Source organism: Ovis aries, chromosome 5 (assembly GCF_016772045.2).
Source record: "Ovis aries strain OAR_USU_Benz2616 breed Rambouillet chromosome 5, ARS-UI_Ramb_v3.0, whole genome shotgun sequence".
NCBI classification, from domain to species: domain Eukaryota; kingdom Metazoa; phylum Chordata; class Mammalia; order Artiodactyla; family Bovidae; genus Ovis; species Ovis aries.
The window spans coordinates 66,262,418-66,282,927 of record NC_056058.1 but is presented as its reverse complement, the minus strand read 5'-3'; the positions used below and the strand labels follow the sequence as shown (position 1 = coordinate 66,282,927).

Below are 20,510 nucleotides of genomic sequence, written 5' to 3'. Positions count from 1 at the left end.
CTATTAATGCTACTAGCTATGTTACTTGTATTTGGCCTATTTTACAAGATTGTGATTTCTTGCATTACTAAATGTGTGACTAAGCCTCTGATAAAAATGATGCCTAGGCAACTTGAACAGGTATAGTTGTTTAAGAGCTATACATGTATATATTTATTTATGAACTCAAGATTGTAATAGTGTAGCTCTACATATGGGAAGAAGCAACACAGGGGATTTTGCTTGGACCAAAACAGATTTGAAAGACATGTGGTCCAAAGACTTTTGGCTACTATTAGCAGTGCCTAGTCCAGTAAGAGCACACTGAAGATCATCAAAATACTGGCCTGACTGAGAAAAAGGTATTCTCTGCACTATGAGATAAAGTGGTCATGAACTGCCTCCTAAGTCATGATTGAATTTATAACCATGAGGGGGCACTGGCAGCTAAGGAGTGTCCCTAGCCATCTGGTCTGTAAGAATTAAGTCACTAGCCATTGTAGTCACTGATACTCAATATACCCTGAAAGGAATTTAGTGCAGGATCCAAAATGAAGTACTCTGTGCTCTGGGAAAACTGGTAAAACAGGCCTTCAGATAGTTAGATGTTTACAGGAGAAATTTTTATGAATCCAAGTTTCATCTTTTGTACTCAGAAAAATGCCAAAGGCATTAATTGAGGTATTTGTTTCTTGTACCTAGTGGGGACCTTCTACTGAGATGTTTGATTGTACTTCTCCAAAATCACATATAAGCTTATCTCTCCACCCCTCTTGGGCGTGGTTCCTCAGAGCTATCTGAGAGGCAGTCTCCTGAGCCATAAGTGAAACTCACAGCTCTCAGTTCTTAGCTCAGTGGACATTTGATAATTTGACTAAGGCTGGGGACTCGCCATTGTGACCACAAGGGAAGAAGTACCCTCCTCTTGCCGGAAAGCCAGGTGACTCATCTTCAAAGCTAAGGATAAGTGTACCTTTGCCGTGGGAAGTCTGGTCTTTGATCTGGCGTTCCCTGCTAAGCCTTCCTCTCATTTCCTTCACGTTTGCTCCCTTTTCTTCTCTGTTTGCACTTTAAGTGTAGGAAAGGAGCTGGGTAAGTAGGGACTGTTTCAGAAGATAGCTTTGCCTGTATGTTGGAAGGGGCAGAGCTCTCAGTCACCTGGAGCAGACAGAGAGCTGAAGCCTTTGTAAGTGTACTCTTGCTTCCGGCAGGCAGGCTTCTGTGAGAAGTTGCAATCTGAGAATTAAGACTTGTTCTGATACCATCTGATTGAGGGCCACACCAAGCAGTCTGCTTTCTCTTTCCTTCAGGGCAATAGCATCATGCATCCTTGGGTAGCCATCCTGGGCCTCCTACTCCTGCCAGGTAAGTGAATAGGTGGTTTGTACTTTGGAACCCCAAGGATATAAGAGGTGTGTAGGGTGTGTGTGGTCGTGATGGAGGGGCACTTTGTCAAAGGTAATGGGATCAACTAGTGAGCAAAGAACCAAGCTGAAAACTTAAGCCAAAGGAACTGCTTAAATTCTAAGGATTAAAAAATCTATAGGTTGGTGAATAAGGCATGCTACAGTACAGAACAGCTTATGCTGCCATTTGTGTTTAAATTAAAAAAAGAAATAGTAGGTAGATGGCTGTGTATGCATGAACTACTCAAGTGTATGTAAGAAAGAGTAACCGTGGACGAGGGTGGGAAGAAGAAATGGGGATGGGTGGGAAGGAGACGAGTCCTTTATTGTACCGTTTTGTGCTTTTTGATTTTTTTAACCATGCATAACTGTTTCTTTTAAGAAGAAAATATTTTAACTTCCCTGGTTTTCCAATGGTTAAAACTTTGTGTTTTCAAAGCAGTAAGCACGAGTTCTATCCCTGTTTGGGGAACTAAGATCCCACGTGTTGTGCCATTTGGCCAAAATTTCTTTTTAAATCAATAAACAAAAAATTTAATTTTTAATAAACAGAATTATTTAATTTATCTCATTTTAACATTCTATGAGATAGGGGAAATTTTTAGGAATAGACGTAAACCTAAATTTAAAAAAAATCTCTAGAGGTAGGAATATGAGGAAAAGTACATTTTAAAATTATATTCTGTAACAGTTTGTATAATCAGCATAAATTACCTTTATAATTCAAAAATGATATTAAGCAAAATGAAATATAATCAGAATTCCAGTAATAAAAACTAGACTTATTTTATATACCAATGAGTGTTTTATTCCCAGAGCATTTCCTTGACTTACAGCCCAGTTCTTACTATGACTGGTTGTTGAATCTCAGATTTTTTTTTAAGGACCACTCAGACTTCATTTGGTAATACAGTTTTTTAAACCACTGCTGCAGGAGAGAGTTTTCCTGCCTGTTTGTTTTTAAGAGGTAAAGTTTAATATGTGATTGAATATTGTCCAAGTTTTTGGTTTCACCTGGCTAACTGGACAGTGCTCCATTGCAGGACAGTCATCAATTCACAAGAAGGGATCCCTGCTTGATTTTTTTTTTTAATCGATTCTAAATCCCATGATGGGCTTCCCAGGTGGCTCAGTGGTAAAGAATCCCCCTACCAATGCAGGAGACATGGGTTTGATTCCAGAGTTGGGAAGATCCTCTGGAGAAGGAAATGGCAACCCACTCCAGAATTCTTGCCTGGAAAATTCATGAACAGAGGAGTCTGGTGGGCTACAGTCCATGGGGTGGAAAAGAGTCCGATATAACTAAGCAACTAAACAAAAACAGCAAAGCCCATTATAAGCCTCAGTTCCTTCTGAGAGTATTATAAACCCTTTTTTACTGAAAACTGATTTCTAAAGAGTTTACTAGGCTTCTGCCTTCTAGCCAATGATGCAGTAAATAGGATATAGCTTTTTTTTCTTTAACTTTGAGAAGATTTGTGAGGTAAAATTTTTTGCATAGCCATTTAGAAAATTGCAATAAAATTGAAAATCAAAATTTTAAATGCAACACAGTTTTAAAATCAGATTTCAACTGAGACAGTGATTGAATCTAAGGGAGAGGAATAGCTACCTGTATGTATTAACATTTAGTAAGCCGATACCTGGAGAAGGCAATGGCACCCCACTCCAGTACTCTTGCCTGGAAAATACCATGGACGGAGGAGCCTGGTAGGCTGCAGTCCATGGGGTCGCCAAGAGTCAGACACGACTGAGTGACTTCCTTTTCACTTTTCACTTTCATGCATTAGAGAAGGAAATAGCTGCTGTCTATGAGGTCGCACAGAGTCGGACATGACTGAAGCGACTTAGCAGCAGCAGCAGCAGCAGCAAGCAGATACCTGTCAAACACAGGATAAAATACACACACACTGATGCATTGCTGGAGTGTCATTTGTTTCAAACCTTTTGGAGAGGAATTTGAATCATTTTCACCAAAAGACTGAACATATTTCTACCCTTTATCCTGATACTTTCTCTCATAAATCTGTCCTATTGGGAGGTAATCCTGAATACAAAAAGACGTTTATATGATGTTTCATTCTAAAATATATCTGATTAATAATAATACTACTAAATAATATGTTTATAAGAAAAATGCATATATTAAATTTACAAACTCAAGGTATGGTTAGATAATTTCAAACAGCATAAGCTATATAAAGAATAAAATGAAAATAAAATTAAAGTTAAAATTTGAGACCTCATGCTCTGGTTTCTCTTTATTTACAGCTGGTGTAACCGCTTACCGTCGAGTGACTGGAGTGGCGGGTCGGAGTGTCACTCTACCCTGCTACTATAATGGAGAAGTCACAAGCATGTGTTGGGGCCGAGGGTCATGTCCTTGGTTCGATTGCGGAACTAACATCATCTGGACTGATGGATTCAGAGTCACCTATCGGAGGGATGGACGTTACCAGCTATATGGAGATATTCCTGGAAGGGATGTGTCTTTAACCATAAACAACGCTGCCGTGTCTGACACTGGCTTGTATTGTTGCCGAATTGAGGTGAGAGGGTGGTTCAATGACATAAAAACCACCCTAGAGTTGAAGGTCAATCCAGGTGAGCTTATCTTCCTACTTCTTGATCACTTCCTGTGGGTTCCCAGAGATAAGAATTTTCTGTTTGATACTTTCTTTTCCTTTAGTAGAGAAAGAAAAGTTTCCTATGATCTTGTTTTCTAATAACTCTTCAACTGAATACCTTGTATTTGTGTAGAGTGAAGTGTTAAGACTAACCTTGATTCAAGACCATAGGCTAGAGGATCTTCCTAGTCAGCAAACTGTCTCCTGAAGCAGTGCTTCAGGAATACTAGTTGGTGCATGAAAAAGCACTCACTGTTCCACACTGAGATATAATGATATTTTTATGCAGCTGAATTTCTTCTTCTTGAAAATCTGACCTTTTCTCTGAGGTCATTTCTTCGGAGAATTTTCAAATGTTCTTTCTTAACATTTTAAGACTCATAGAGAGTTTCACACATATAAAACAGGTAATATAAGGTCCTGTCAAATAGATGTATCATTTGGTTTAGACAACTGTCAACTCAATTTTGTTGCATATACATTGAAAGAGTCTATATAGTTTCATCCCCTCCCTCTACCCTTCGATTTTTTGAAGCAGAATTCACACCATATCATGGCTCAGCTGGTAAAGAATCAGCCTGCAATGCAGGAGACCTGGGTTTGATCCATGAGTTGGGAAGATCCCCTGGAGAAGGGAATGGCTACCCTGTCCAGTATTATGGCCTGGAAAATCCCATGAACTCTATAGTCCCTGGCATCGCAAAGAGTTGCACACAACTGAGTGACTTTCACTTTTACTCACATCATATCACTAAATTGCTTGTTTAAAAATTAAAATCGCTTTCTTATCCATTTGACTGCTGGTGGACATCTAGGTTTCTTCCATGTTCTGGCTATTATAAACAGTGGTGCAATGAATATTGGGGTACATGTGTCTCTTTCAATTCTGATTTCCTCAGTGTGTATGCCCAGCAGTGGGGTTGCTGGGTCATACGGCAGTTCTATTTCCAGTTTTTTACGAAATCTTCACACTGTCCTCCTTAGTGACTGTACTAGTTTGAATTCCCACCAACAGTGTAACAGGGTTCCCTTTTCTCCACACCCTCTCCAGAATTTATTGCTTGAAGACTTTTGGATAGCAGCCATTCTGACTGGTGTGAAATGGTACCCTATTGTGGTTTTGATTTGCATTTCTCTGATAATGAGTGATATTGAACATCTTTTCATGTGTATGTTAGTCATCTCTATGTCTTCTTTGGAGAAATGTTTGTTTAGTTCTTTGGCCCATTTTTTGATTGGGTCATTTATTTTTTCAGGAATTGAGCTGCAGGAGTTGCTTGTATATTTTTGAGGTTAATTCTTAGTTAGTTGCTTTGTTTGCTATTTTTTTCTCCCGTTCTGAAGGCTGTCTTTTCACCTTGCTTATAATTTCCTTTGTAGTGCAGAAGCTTTTAATTTTAATTAGGTCCCATTTATTTATTTTTGCCTTTATTTCCATGGGGGTTGATTCCAAGAATGTCTCCTCCAGTGGATAGCTGGAACAGCACATAGTACCAAACCCTATACATATTTTTTTCCTATGCTTATCAGTTCAGTTGCTCAGTCATGTATGACTCTTTGCTTATATACCAATGATACATTTTAACTTAGAAATTAGGCACAGTAAGAGATTAAGAATAACTAATAATAAAATAGAACAATTATAACAAAAAAAGAGAAAAAATAATTAAAATCACCTTATTGCAATATGAGAACATTTTCATCTCAATAACTGTTCACTTTTGTTTTTTAAGAATTTTGTGAAATCCAAAAGTCTGGGAAGTTCATGTGTTTCTATCTTGATGTAGACATTTTAATTTTTCTTACCACTTGGTGAAAGGGGTAGGTTCTAAAGGATTTCCTGGCTTCTGGTGCTCTTTCATAGTAAGTATTCTCCCACTAAAGTTTCTAATGAAAATAGAACCCAATATTCAGAGCCTTTATCAGCTAGGTCTCTTTTTTTAGTTTAAATGAGCTTGATATTTCAATTTCATAATTTTTCCTAATTTCATCAAGGGCACTTAGCCCATTTGATGAAGGCAAGTAAAATCAGGTCAATTCTGATGCAGAATATAGCTGACTCTGGGAAAACATCTAGGAGGTAATTTAAGAAAGCCAAAAGATGCTGGAGCTATACACATGTGGCATGAGGCTGTGTGTGGAGAAGAGATTATTTTTGGAGTTGTGAAATTATGTGATTGGTCTGGAGGAAGAAAGAAATGAATAGGGGACATTTATAGTGCTTATAAATTCTTTAATAGATGAATATTTGTAAAGCCACTGCTCTGTCCAGTGGGAAACAGGTTCATACCTGAGCCAAAGTGACTCTGCCTCCAACCTGATACTTTACTTAAGTTTTCTTGAACTTTTCACAGAATGAGCTTACTTTCAACCCCTCTTAGGGCTCTTCCTCAGCAGCTTTTCCTAGGCTTAGTGTCCTAGCTTCTTCCCTAGGAAATATTTACTCCTGAGCAAGACACATTAGTGAAACAAGCTGATTAAATTTCCTCCTTGCTATACTCCTTTGATCAGATGTTTTTCTTGCTTCCTTTTTTTCTTAGGTTTCATTTTAAACTGAAGGGAGGGGATTGAGACTGCACTGTTCTTCAGCATCTTTAACTACACTGTTAGACCCAGGTCAGCAAACTGTAGCCATAGGACCAGATCAGATTATAAAAGAAGCTCACCAACAGGGTTTTTTTTTTTTTTTTGATGAATAAAGGTTTATTAGAATACAGTCCCATCCATTCATGTATATACTATCTATGACTGTTTTCAGGGTTTCCCAGGTGGCATATGGCATCTGTGTTATCCAGCATATGTTAATGATGTGAATTAATCCACATTTAGGATGCAGATATGTTGGGAGGGTACCCTTAGAAGTGACAGAAGTGAATGCTATTTATTTGGTTAATATTCTGGTTCTTGGGAACTACTATTTGGGTTCTAGTCATGTACTGCTGAAAGGACAAAGACAGCTTCAGGCTCTAGACACTTTTCCCTCCCTCACAGATGTTTATGAAGATATGTGAATCTGATATGTATGACTAGTCTTTACAAAGTGCTTCAACACAAATCCCATGTGTCATCTTTTAATAGCAACACCTCCCGAAATATCATCCTTTAAATGCCACTGTTGCCTTGTTGTGACCACGTGTTCACTCCCTCCTCAGTCACAGATTCTAGTTGACCAATGACAAGAACTTGGAGTTCCTGGGAGATAAGTGCTGAGTTCTGCCGGGGACAGTCTCCTTGGTTGTATTGGTGCACAGGCCCAGCACGAGTCTCTTGTTTCCTGCTGCTTGATGAATCCCTGCTTTCATGTTGATTTCTAGCTCCACCTACAACAACGACCACCACCACCACTACTACTACAACAACTACCACCACTACTCCAACAACCACCACCACTACTCCAACAACCACCACTACAAGAAGGACAACTCCCACCACTACTCGGAGAACAACCACCACTACTCCAAGAACAACCACTACAAGAAAGACTACTGCCACCACTACTCCAAGAACCACCACCACCACTCCAAGAACAACCACCACTACAAGAAGGACAACTACCACCACTACTCCTAGAACAACCACTACAAGAAAGACAACTACCACCACTACTCCAAGAACCAGTACCACTACCACTCCAAGAACAACCACCACTACAAGAAAGACAACCATTACTACTACTCCAAGAACCACTACCACCACCACCACTACTCCAAGATCAACCACCACTACTAGAAAGACAACCATTACTACTACTCCAACAACGACTACTACTATTACAATAACAACCTCTACTACCCCCCAAACAAGAACAACCACAACTCCAACAACCACCACCACCACCACTGCTCCAACCACAATGGTCACCACTGCTCCGCCAACCACCACCACTGCTGTGCCAGCAACAATCATCACCAGTACTCCAACCATGACAGTCCCCACTGCTCCAGTGACAGCAAGGTCCTCTACTTCTGCTCTTCCAATGCCAGCACCCACAAAGGACCTCCAGCCAGGTAAGCAAAAGTACTGCTAAGTGCAGAAGTTTTTAAAGTAAGGATACACACCATCCAGGGCACTGTGTTAACGCAGATGTACAATTTAGGGTAGGGATTCTTAACAGGTTTCCAAACCCTCTTATATTTATCTTTTATATCTTTAAGCATTTTCAGAGTGAGAGGGACCTATGGTTTTTATCAGATTCTCAAAGCAATCATTAATAGAAAAAAAAAAAAGAAAGAAAGCCAGACCACTGGTCATGGACATCTAAGAAGGATGGTGCATTCAGCCAGTTTAACACAGAATTATGAGGGAAAGATAAGGGTGCCAGAACAGGGCCAAGTGAATGACAGTCTATCTTACAAGGAACTCTGAATAGAGATCATTTAATCCAGTTTGAAGCCTAACCCAGCACTTGAGGATAAGATTTCAGTGAAGCTATGTCAGGAAAGATTTCTGTTTGCTGTGTCAGGAAACATGCTAACTGCTTTAAAAGTATTAAGCCCCTTAATTCTTATGACAACCCAAGGACTGATGCTAAAGCTGAAGCTCCAATACTTTGCCTACCTTATGCAAACAGCTGACTCACTAGAAAAGACCCTGATTCTGGGGAAAGATTGAAGGCAAATGGAGAAGAGGGTGGCAGAGAATGAGATGGGTAGACAGTATTGCTGACTCAATGGACATGAGTTTGAGCAAACTCCAGGAGACAGAGAAGGACAGGGAAGCATGGCATGCTGCAGTCATGGGGCTGGAAAGAGTCGGACACCACTTAGCAACTGAACAACAAAAGAAGTATAGAAAGTGGAATAATTCTGTTGTTAGGCTCTCAGATCATTATCTAAATCAGATTTGTTCATGATAATGAAATGCCTACACAGCAGGGTAAGATGTGCATACCTCAAGGACATCTATTAATACATTTCTAAGAAAGAGTCAAAGGGTAATTTCTGATTTAGTTTTGTTTGTTCTTTCTGCTGGGGGTGTAAACGTTCCTCCACTAATTGAACACTATTTTTCCATTCTTGTCATTCCTATAGCTTCTTTTTCTTCTCCAACTCAGACAGCAGAAACCCAGCCTGCTACCCTGTATGAAACAAACATAACCAGCTCACCATGGCACTCTTGTTCAACAGGTAACTTCAGTTTCTTTTCTGAACACCTGGGAGCATTCAAATTTTGATAAATATTAGCACATTGTTCAGAGCACATATTCTGAAAAAGGACAAGCATGAGTTGAATGCCAACAATGGCTATCCACTCAGCTATGCAACTTGAACAAATGTCTTATTACCCTCTTTGAATCTGTTTTTATCCTTTGGCAAATGGAGGAAATATTACTTATTCTTACAAGCGTTATTTGAGATAAAGATCTGGGGACACAGTTACAAGGTAAGTGATAGAGTGACAATTATGACTGTTACTTAGAATGTCCAGAAATATGTACATTTGTGTGACATAGGCAGGTAGTATGATTTGGGATCATCCACATACATATCCACATTTTTCTAAATAAAATGAATCAGCCTGTCTTTAAACTTATTTCTAGGCATACTTCCCTGGACAGAGCCTTAAAACAATTAAATCCAAACTGGTCCAGACCAAACTAGTCACCTCTAAGCGCCAGAAACTACACAGAGCCAGGAGGCTCCCCTGCTGCCTTGTTGAGCTTTCATTTCACATGGACACTTTGAGCTGGGTTGAGAACATGTTCACCAGGACCAAAAAGGCACGGCCCACTAGGATTGTGTTGTTCCTGCCTTTGCTGCTAAGTTGTTTCAGTCGTGTCCAACTCTGTGTGCCCCATAGACGGCAGCCCACCAGGCTCCCTCGTCCCTGGGATTCTCCAGGCAATAACACTGGAATGGGTTGCCATTTCCTTCCCCAAAGCATGAAAGTGAAAAGTGAAAGTGAAGTGGCTCAGTCGTGTCTGACTCTTAGCGACGGCATGGACTGCAGCCTACCAGGCTCCTCCATCCATGGGATTTTCCAGGCAAGAGTACTGGAGTGGGGAGCCATCGCCTTCTCCGAGGATTGTGCTATTCCACTCTAAAAGACTCCCAGTTCTCCCTAGTTTTGGAAGTCCATATTCTTTTGAGGTGTAAGATTAGTTTGTTTTTCCTGTAATGGAGAAATATGATATTGAATTGTCATCTTTCTCAGCTAACTCTGTTACCCATGGAGGTTATTTGGAGAGTGCCATATGTGAACCCCTTTGTAATGCAGAACTGGTTATTTGTCCACGTGCCTGTGAAGCATCCAACAAGGTCAGACTTTGAAAGACATGTGCGTATGATTCGTCATGTAGCAGATACCCAGGGTAGCCTACTTTGCCAGTCATTCAAGGAAGCTCTTAACTGAAAATGGACTTGCAGTGGAATTCAGAGAGGGACCAATTTAACTGAAATTAGCTAATAGTGACATTTGGTTTTGAAAGTGGAATCCTTGGTGTGAGTTGTTTCTGGGCATAAAAGCAAAGAGAAAGCAGATAAAAATACAGGTAAGAGCAGTTGGAGCAACTGCACCCCACACTTTTAGGCTAAGAGGAAGAACAAAGTAGAAAATGGGAAATTGTTCTCTAAAATATGTCACTAAAACCTGGTCAAGTAGACTTGCCAGCATGGAACAGACGTTGGAGCAGCTGTGTCCCCACGACTTCTCTGACTGTTGCCGTCCTGGCAGCATCTCTGAGGCCCTTCAGCCAAATCCTCACCGTGCCCGAGTCACACTTCAGTGGGTTAAAGCCTCACAAAGCAAAGAATGTTAGTCCAGAAGGAATCTTGGTTTTCGCAGGGCCTGCACCTACCTTTCCAGATGCATGTGCCTGCAAATTGTTGTGCGTTATCTCATTTAATTCTTTCAAGGCAGGTTTATTTCTTGCCATTGCCAGACTGAGGAGGACATTCAGTTCTACTTCGGAGACAACAGCTTCCAATTTCACTGCCCACCAATGGCAGTTTCAAGCTGCACGCCCATGGGCGAGTTGTTTCATTCCTCACTACATGTTTGTAAGGAATGAAGGACATGATATTTGGAAAATCCATTGCATGGTGTCCCTTCCCCATTGCTCCTATTGTTATATAGCAACATAATTGTGATATCTGGTATTTGTTTAATATGGTGTTAAGCACCTTACATGCATCATCTAAAGTGATAACTTTATGAGATGGGTGCTATCAACAGCTTTAGTTCAAGGTTACCCCAGCTGGAAATGTAAATACATACATTTACATGCATATATATGTAATGTGTATGTAAAGGACATTGGTCGAGGTCACATTGGTAAGTGACATGTCAGCACTGAAGTCAAGTTTCATCTGACTCAAGTCCTTGCTATTTTTTTTTACAAAATCACTCATTCTATACTTAAGGATTTAAGGTTATAACATAAATCATACACAGAGACTAGACTTAGACACTGTCTTTGTCTCTTGAAGCAGTGTCAGAATGTTTAATTTGTAGATACAGTAGTGTAAAGTGTGAAACTTAGGGGGAGTATGGTTGCTTCGTTTTTACTACCATTAGAAAATGATGGTTTTATAGCTCTGTCAGTAGCATGTGAATCTCTGAGACCTGCAGTATTTTCACTGAATGGAAACATAACGTGTGCAGTTGTTATGAGCTGAGGCTCTTGTCCTTTAGTAGAGCTGGAAACTTCAACCATTTCAGCACCTCATCTAAAATTTCAGATTAAGAAAGTTGGTATAAGGATGTAAAATGCTTGTGTATAATAGATACTCAGTAAAGAGAGAGTCCTGTATTTGACCTATAGTTGCTTAGCAGGGCCAACAGTCTATGTTCTGTGGGACAAAAGAGATATTTCAAAACACTATTAAAATTTGGACATTGAAAACTTTTAAGGCATAGTATCCTTTTATATTGGGAGTTTAGGTAGTATGAGGTACACTGGCCTTGGGAGTGTTGTAACATATTTTCTAAAGCACTTTTAGATTAGTGTCTGGGCACACGGGCATATAATGTAGGAGTTGGATGCCACCTGTTGAGGTATCTTAATGCATTTCACTCACATTTAGAATGTAAAACCAATGTAATGTTCATTTTGAACAGAGTGGTTCTGCTCTTTGGATGTGTAATGACCTCTGAGCAGTCATTGGAAGTTTCTGACCTGCTATGGAAATATTGATTATTTATCTGTAAGCAGTAATTTTTAACCTAGTTCTGAGAATGAGTCACTCTGTCTTGTCTAAATTGTCAGTAAATTTTCTGTGAGCATGCATTTTTCTCCCCCATAGGGAGAAAAAAATGGTTCATTTTCAAACGGTCCATGACAAAATGGTTAAGAAATACAACCTTACTACTTAAAGTAACAGATGTTATTAACTTGGTATTATTCTTGGGATGCCTACAGCATTAGGCCATATGATTATTCAACTTTCCCGTCATTACCAGAAGGCAGTGTGAATATATTTGGTGTCTGCAGGAAAGTTCAATATCTTTTTGTAATTCTTATTAACTTTCTTTCTTTTTGAGCAGATGGAAATGGCACTGTGACCCAGTCTCTGGATCCCCATTGGCATAATAATCAAACTGTAAGCATAGTCCTTCCTATTTTATTAGCCTGGTCCACTTATATGTCTCTTCTGGAATCAAGTTACATTTAGAGATTATTATTGTCAGACTAGTCAAAAGATTGATTCTTTCTAATTTAAAAAATAAAGGAGGGAAAGAATTTGACTCTTACATAGGAATAGTTTAATTAATTTTAAAAGTCTATATAGATGCACTGCTTTGTTAGAAATACCTGAAAAGTGATATTTTACTCTAGACACACATATACACCCAAGACAGAATTTCTCCCAACCAGAAAATAAGAAAAAAAGAATGAATTAATTCAGGCATAGTGACTTAACATTACATAACAAGAAAGACTTGGATCATTGTTAGAGAAATAACATGACTTGAATTGATGTAGTGGAATGGGGGCCATCCCCACCAAAAATGTTATGTCAGTGAAAGTGTGGTTCCTTAAACATAGGCCCCCTAGTATCCTTTTCCATTCCAATTTTCCTCCTATAGAGAAATGTTGAGGCCACTGCTGATTCTTTCTATATATAATCCTCCCCATAAGATGACATATTAAGGTCCTATGGTCTTCAACAACTTTGTGATTCTGTAATTTGTTCTTACACGTTTCCCACAATTAGGTTGGGAAAATCCAAGGGACTATAGTCTCATGATACTCATCAAAGCCTCATCTTTGTGTAAGTTAGAATTTATCAGTGAGTTTTTACTTTTGGCTCCTTTGGGTTGAAAAACTTTCCTTGCACTATGTGCAAATAACTCTTAGAAGCAAAAAACATGACCAGATTCAGGTATGAGAGTAATCTTGATTGCAAGTGGGGAGAAATTGCAGCATGGACATTGTGAGAGAAATTCAAGTCCAAGCAAAGTGGGGTTAATGTGACGTCAAATGGCCTTAGTTGCATAACTTAGTGACAATGAGAACACTACCACGTAGGAGTGATATGAAAGATTAATCACCCTGATGATACGGGTACTGATTGATCTGATGGATATGGGCTGCTTTGTTGTGCTTGTTAAATAGCAGAACTGCCACCATGTAAATGTCATGTCAGTCAGACTTATGCTAGTTTTAAAAAAAGAAACAAACACTCTGAATGAGAAGATTGTTTTTGACCTCAGTTACCTGCAGGACAGGTATATTCAGCAGCTATTAATCTCTTCTATATAATGTAAGCGATATAGAGCAAGTTCACAATAGGTGGCAGCACAATTGTGAGCTTTTTGTGTCTTGACCATGAAGATATCAAGGTGTCTCCCAGGTATCTTGAAACCAAGCAGCATATATATCCACCCAGTAGGTCAACTTCTTGAGCTGCATCTTAAGGAGCAAATGAACATATATATAAATATGTATAAAACAAGATACACATTGCTGCTGTTCATAATCATGAAAATGTTATAACCAACCTAAATGTTCAATAATAAGAGATTAATAACTTATCAATTAAGCATGCCCATTTATTGCCATTAAAAATGTCACTTCAGTGTACCTACACCATGAGAAGACAGTCTCAATTGTTAAATGAAAAAACTAACTTTTCAGATAGCATGCCTCTGATGAAGTAAGTAGAGGATCGATGGCTGATTAGGGAACTAAGATCCATATGCCATGTAACATTGCCAAAAATGAAAAAAAAAATTGTTATATATAGGTTATAGAATCAAAATAAAATGATATATATACTGTAGTATACATTGGATACAGTAACTGTGTCTGTTAAGAAAAGTACTAGAAAGATAAAATTCTAGAAGAGTATGTAATGAAAAATGGTAATAGTAACTATTTCTGGCTATTGAAATTATGGTTGATTTTTGTTTTCCTTTCTTTATCCTGAGCTGCACACTCTAAAATGAACTTCCAGTTTTTATTTAACATAATATTTTTTAAAAAGCAAGCAAAGACTGCTTCCTGTAACCCTGTGTTCCATCTAACTGCTTTCCCTCCCACAAATAAGGTGATAACACAGCTTTTCCCTCCAAGGCACTGACTGTTTTCCATTTAGGCAAGGACAGCTCAGAGGCTAGGTCACCCCCCTCTGTATTCCTCAGAGTGTTTATCAGGAGGTACCTGAAGTACCTTTCCCAAGAACCCTATTTAATCTGCATTTGACAGAAAAAGAGGTTTGGAGAGGCTAAATAACTTGCTAGGGTCACAGAGCAACTAAATAAAAGTTAATCTGGGATTCTGACTCCAGAGATTAAAGTCTTATGCAGGAGGAGACTTGAGAGTTAATCTTTTTTCCTGATTTTCACTTCCTTTCTGTTAAAATACCTACGTGGTGGAACATCTTTAGAATTAGAATTAAGCTATATAAAGGAGGCAAGCATGATGGCCTGGTATATTTTGGGTTTACTCTAGGAAGTGATGATCTCTCACACTAGGAATTTTTTTCCCAATTGCACAGCATTTTAATTGTTAAGCAGAGCCATGAATCTGAGCAGCAGCTTTCATGCCCATTTATAAAGACATAGAATCTTGAATTCTAGTTCAAAAAAGTGTTTAAATTAATGGCCAGTTTCAGTAACTGAGCACATTCAAGTAGCACCACCATGGCAACTTACATAGGAACCAAAATTGTTTTTTATTAGTATCATAAGAGGATTATTTATGATAAGAGATTTTTTAAATAATATGTATAAATTATAATAATAAAGCACACTCATTTGAAGCATACAGTTTTAGTTTTAACAAATCTGTACCCTTCTCTAAATACCGCTGCAAGTAAAATGTAAACATTTCCACCACCCCCAAATACACTTTGAATTTTGAGTTGTCTTAGAATTTCATCATAAGGCTTTAACTCTACATCATTTGGTATTACCCCTCATGATCCAGAACTAGCCAGGGGCCAATAAATCATAATGTGTCTGGGTATATTATTTTCTGAAATGTTTTCTTCTATAACTCTAACAAGATTGTTTTATTTTTCTGTTTTGTGTTTGATCTGCTGGTGTTTCTGTAGGTTGCGGCGCTGGCACAAGAAACATGGATGAGCACCAGCAAGGGAGTCTACATTGGCATCTCGGTTACTATTTTGGCACTGTTGGTCATGTTTGTGGTTTTCTGGATTAGGAGAAGTAAGTCACCTCAGGACTGAAATATTCAGAAATATTCTTGAGCCCACAGGAGTACTCTTTCGCCAAATGCATGTAGCTGTACATTCCATAAGATATCAGTTTCACATAACTTCCTTGGTTCTTACCTTGTTCTTTTAAACATTTTTTATTTATCTTAAATCTATTGTTCCATAAACATGATATTTAAATTTTCCATAGGTGAAATTAAATATGGAGAAATAAGCACTGGTTGTGTAAAGTTGAGATTTGGAAGTCAAAAGCCACTGTAAGATTTGTTCCCTCCCATTTTGTTCTTTTCCCATTCCCTCAATTACAAATTTTTATCCATATCGGGGGTAAAACTGTTGATGGTTTTATAACGCCCACTTAATAGAAGAAGCAGAAGAGACATTAGGAGGGCACATCATTTCAGAGCTAGGAGAACAAAGGGCTTCACACGACAGTCATCCAACACATCCTAGTCTCCTTCCACCAGCTGTGTGTGTATGTGTGTGTAAAAGCTGTCATCTATGGGAGAAGTGCAATATTGAGTGGTTTTTTTCAGTGAAATAAAATGGCATTTAAGTAAGCTAGGGCATGTAAGTCAATATACAAACCTACGAATCACAAGATACACTATACCAAGGGGCTTACTTGGCTCCTAGAGATTCAAGAGAAGTACCCTGGAGTTATCAGTTTAGGGTCCAGATTGATTTTTTTTCTCCTTCTTTTTAAAAATATTCTTTCTTCAAAATTAATTTTTTTTTAGACTCTGAAAGCTATACTGATTTTGCTTATATTAAAGTAATAATCATAATAATATACTGGTTTGGAAAAAAAATCTCATGAACTCTTTGGCTTGCATGTTTAATTTTCTCTTCATTTTCCCCTCAATTTAGGATATTTTTGCCTGGGTAACAAGGTGGAGCTACTGCGGTAAGTTTGAAATGATTTGTGTTAATAATGCCTTTTGATGTTCTTCCTCTAGTAAACATAAGGAAAATTTATCTGTCCCTCTCTTCTTTTCCTTCCAAGTTCTCCATTTTATACTCTGGATACTGAAAAATCTAGTATATAGAGCACCTCCATTGCTGTTCAATCTTTCAGTGATGATTTTCAGCATCTCTATACTGCTGCTGCTGCTACTAAGTCACTTCAGTCGTGTCCTACTCTGGGCGACCCTGTAGACGGCAGCCCACCAGGCTCCTCCTTCCCTAGGATTCTCCAGGCAAGAATACTGGAGTGGGTTGCCATTTCCTTTTCTAAGCATCTCTATATTTCTCTGGAGTTGTGTCATAACTGCTACAGAAATAACACCTCAAACCTTATCTCTTAGAGCAAGAGAACTAAATCACAGATATTGTTTCAGGGATCATTTGAATGGGTTGTTTAGTTTGTTATTTGATTTCATTCAGTGCTTTGTTTATTGCATGTCTATTGAATCTCTATTATATTCCATAAAGATGAGCAGGACAGACAGAAAACATATAAATGAATAAACAGGCCCTTATAGAACTTCCAGAGAAATACCACAGGGAGTACTGGAGCAGCGCAGTAGGCTATGTGAGTGAGCCCCAAAGAAGCAGAAGGCAGCTCTGCAAAAATCTGGAGGAAGACACCTCCAGGCTGAAGACCCACAAAGGCAGGGCTAGGGACATGCCTCCAGCTCCCCACGGTTCCAACCATCCCCTATTATTCCATACCCAGCCTGCTCTGTTCATTTATATTAGTTGTCTGGCCTCACAGGCATTTCAATTTACAGTTTTTGCAAATTTACCCCTTCACCCAATAAAAAATTAAATCTTTATATGCATCCCTGGGGTCATTTTCCCAAGCATCTGTAAAGGTAGGAAACCACTCCCTACTTCCAACAAAATAAACTGCTTCATCTGGTCCAGCTTGGGCTTTAAGCCAAGTCTTTCTTTGATTCTGAATTCGTCCCTCTTTAACTGTCATCCATTATTCTTAGTTCTCTTTCATTGGATGTTTGTATCCAATCTTTCCTATATCTGAGTTAATCACATGAGCCAGTCCACAAAATACGCCTTGAATAATCTCCAGCATATTGCAAGTGTTCCATAGATGCTGGATTTTATTATTGAGACACGCACTTCACAGCAATAAACCTGTGAGACAGGCAGTAGTAGTATTCTCAGTTTACTAATTAGAAAACAGGTTTAGAGATGTTAAGTGACATCCAAGGTCACATCACACAGCAGGTCTCTTAGAGTCCTAAACCAGACTTTTAGGAGTTTTTGATGTCAGCCTCCAAGAGTGGAAAAAAATAAGTGCTCCCTACAGACAGAAAAGCATGAATGATCACATCCTTTAGTTCATTTTTGTTCTTTCAATGTTTACTTTTTTAAAGTTTCAGTTTTAATCACCTAATTAGAAAAGAAAATATTTATTATAGAAGATTCTGTATAATATAGAAAAGCAAACAAAACAAAAGCAAAAAGGTGTATTTCCTCATGATGTTAATTTTGGGGCAGCTATATCATGTTAACTCATTGTGAGCTATTGACCCCTAACCTGTTTCCACACATGTATGACTAATCTGTTTAAAAATCAGAGCTGAGTGAAGATTCAGTGCATTTCATATAATTTCTGGGCAGGTTTAGGTAATAAAAACAGTGCCTACAGACAACTTCTAAAAAAGCATTGATATCAAAACCCCACAAACGACCTTTGTGTACACTTGATGTGTGAGCATTCTTGTCATAAAACTCATCTAACCCATGGCTTTCTAATTTTGGCTAAGGCAGGGTGTGATTTTTGGCTCTGTGATCTAGAACATGCTTTGGTGAAGCAATAGTATTTTGCCACATCTGATATGCTCTGATATTTTGTATACTTAAATGTATTTATCTTAAATACAGGATACACACCACTAAATAACATCACTAAAGGGTCACAGTCCTCGGGTAGAAAAACACCAGCCAAACCATTTCCTGGCCATCTTTGAGACTGTGCATCCTGGTTTAATACTTCAATTTGATGTGTGGTATTTGTCTTGTTAGACTATAAATTTTTGTGTTCTATTGCACGAGTGTCTTGAAAGAGACCAGTGTGAGATTTTTGAAACCAAAAGGTGTGACTTTCTATCTCATTAAAAATAATTTCCTGTAACTTCATATTCACAATTCTGGAAGCTTCTATTCATTTCATAGGATGTTTGAATGGGGCTGTGAGTAATGCAAATACCCAGGCTTGAATGAACATAAACAAATATGCTGCTCATACTTGAGAAGTGATCTCTTTTTCTCACTCATGTTATTCTTTCTACAGTGTGATTCCATTGAAAGATTCTCGCATTGGAGCTTTGAAAAATGCAGCTCTGAAGCCTATCCAAGCAGAAGACAATGTCTACATTATTGATGACTATCACTAAGTCCTGGATCCAGATTCTAAATTGTTATGCCCTTGACGGTAGAAGACAGTGACCAGATACCGTGTCAGAGTCCTCTGAATCAGCTGCAGAATTTTTCAGTCAGTTTCTCATGGCATTCCTATGAGTCAGGGACACTGGGTAGAGTGATGCTAGGTCGACTGTGAAAAGTCAGCCTCTGTCACAGAGTCCTAATTTTTTATACTAAATTGGCTCAAACTTGCTGATCATTGCAGAGGTCTCTTCAAAACATGAAACATACTTCTTAGAATTGTACATTCTCTTTAGACCTCATGATTCCTGTTTTCCATCAAGAATTCTCATTGGGAAGATAGGAAAAAATACTTCTATCTCAGTTGCCAAGGCTGTCAAGATTACCTGAATACAACTTAGAATCAGGACATCTAGTCTGGGACTTAGAGGACTTAACAAGCAAGCACTTCATGCTTGTCTTTTTATTTTTTTTTTGTAAATAAAGTGACTCCAAATGTGATATTGCTTAGGGTCCCCAAAGTTTCAAATCATGGTGTGTACAGGTTTTTATTTACCCAATAGAAAAATGGCAGTGAGTGTAACTTTTCCATTATAGACAAATTTGTTTTCTCAGGGTTCTGGAAATACAAGGCATTAAATGCTTTCTTTGGGAGAAGGATGGTATTTTAGCAGTTAGAAGAAGCAATGGTATTGAGTAGACCATGAAGACACCAGGAGAAGAAAATCAATAGCCATATAATTTATGATATTTTTGCTACATCAGTGCCACAGTTCTAGGTGCTTATGTTGACAACTGGAGGGCTCTGATTTTTAGAACGAGGCAGGGCAGAAATAAATACAAGGAAAAAAGAGAGGGACGGAGTAGGAAAGAGGCTTTCTGTTTTAGAAAATAGAGTTTGCAAATATAATAGTATTGTTTGAGAGTGTTACCAATTTCTACAAAATGCTAAATTGTCCTCAAACCATTGAGGACAATGTCCAAAATGCTAAATTGTCCTCAAATCAAATTTAAAATTTGATTTTTAAAATTGTTTTGGAAGGATAAAAGATCTTTTTCATATTGAATCAATACCTGTGTTATATTTCTTTTTCACAACTCAATTAAATGTTGCTTTTCCTAAAAGAATTAGACAAATGCTAAATGTAAGGATAATTTAATCATTTAGAAGCATTTCTACATGAATAGTTAAAAGACTGGAGATTAATTTCACTTTGAGTAAACCCTGAAATAACTCACGCTTGAGTAATTTGGGGGACATTCAGAGCTACTCACACCAAAGTGGTCCATGAGGGATGGATGCTTGTTTTTTCTTTTTTTTTTCTCTTAATATAAATTTATTTATTTTAATTGGAGGCTAATTACTTCACAATATTGTAGTGGTTTTGCCATACATTGACATGAATCCGCCAGGGGTGTACATGTGTTCCCCATCCTGAACCCGCCCCATCCCTTCCCTCTGGGTCATCCCAGTGCATCAGCCCTGAGAACCCTGTCTCATGCATCAAACCTGCACTGGCGATTCA

The 20,510-nt window shown here is 38.4% G+C and overlaps 1 protein-coding gene across 1 annotated transcript; it reads left to right on the top strand.

Annotated features, from left to right (window-relative positions):
- The first annotated feature begins 778 nt into the window (after positions 1-778).
- Positions 779-20,055, top strand: LOC101113331 (hepatitis A virus cellular receptor 1). Its single transcript, XM_042250678.2, has 9 exons — positions 779-919; positions 1,290-1,344; positions 3,657-3,989; positions 7,327-8,019; positions 9,043-9,138; positions 12,497-12,552; positions 15,511-15,625; positions 16,504-16,540; positions 18,893-20,055. Exons 2-9 carry the CDS (start codon positions 1,302-1,304, stop codon positions 18,993-18,995), a joined length of 1,476 nt encoding a protein of 491 aa, XP_042106612.1. The 5' UTR covers positions 779-919; positions 1,290-1,301; the 3' UTR covers positions 18,996-20,055.
- Positions 20,056-20,510: the final 455 nt, after the last annotated feature.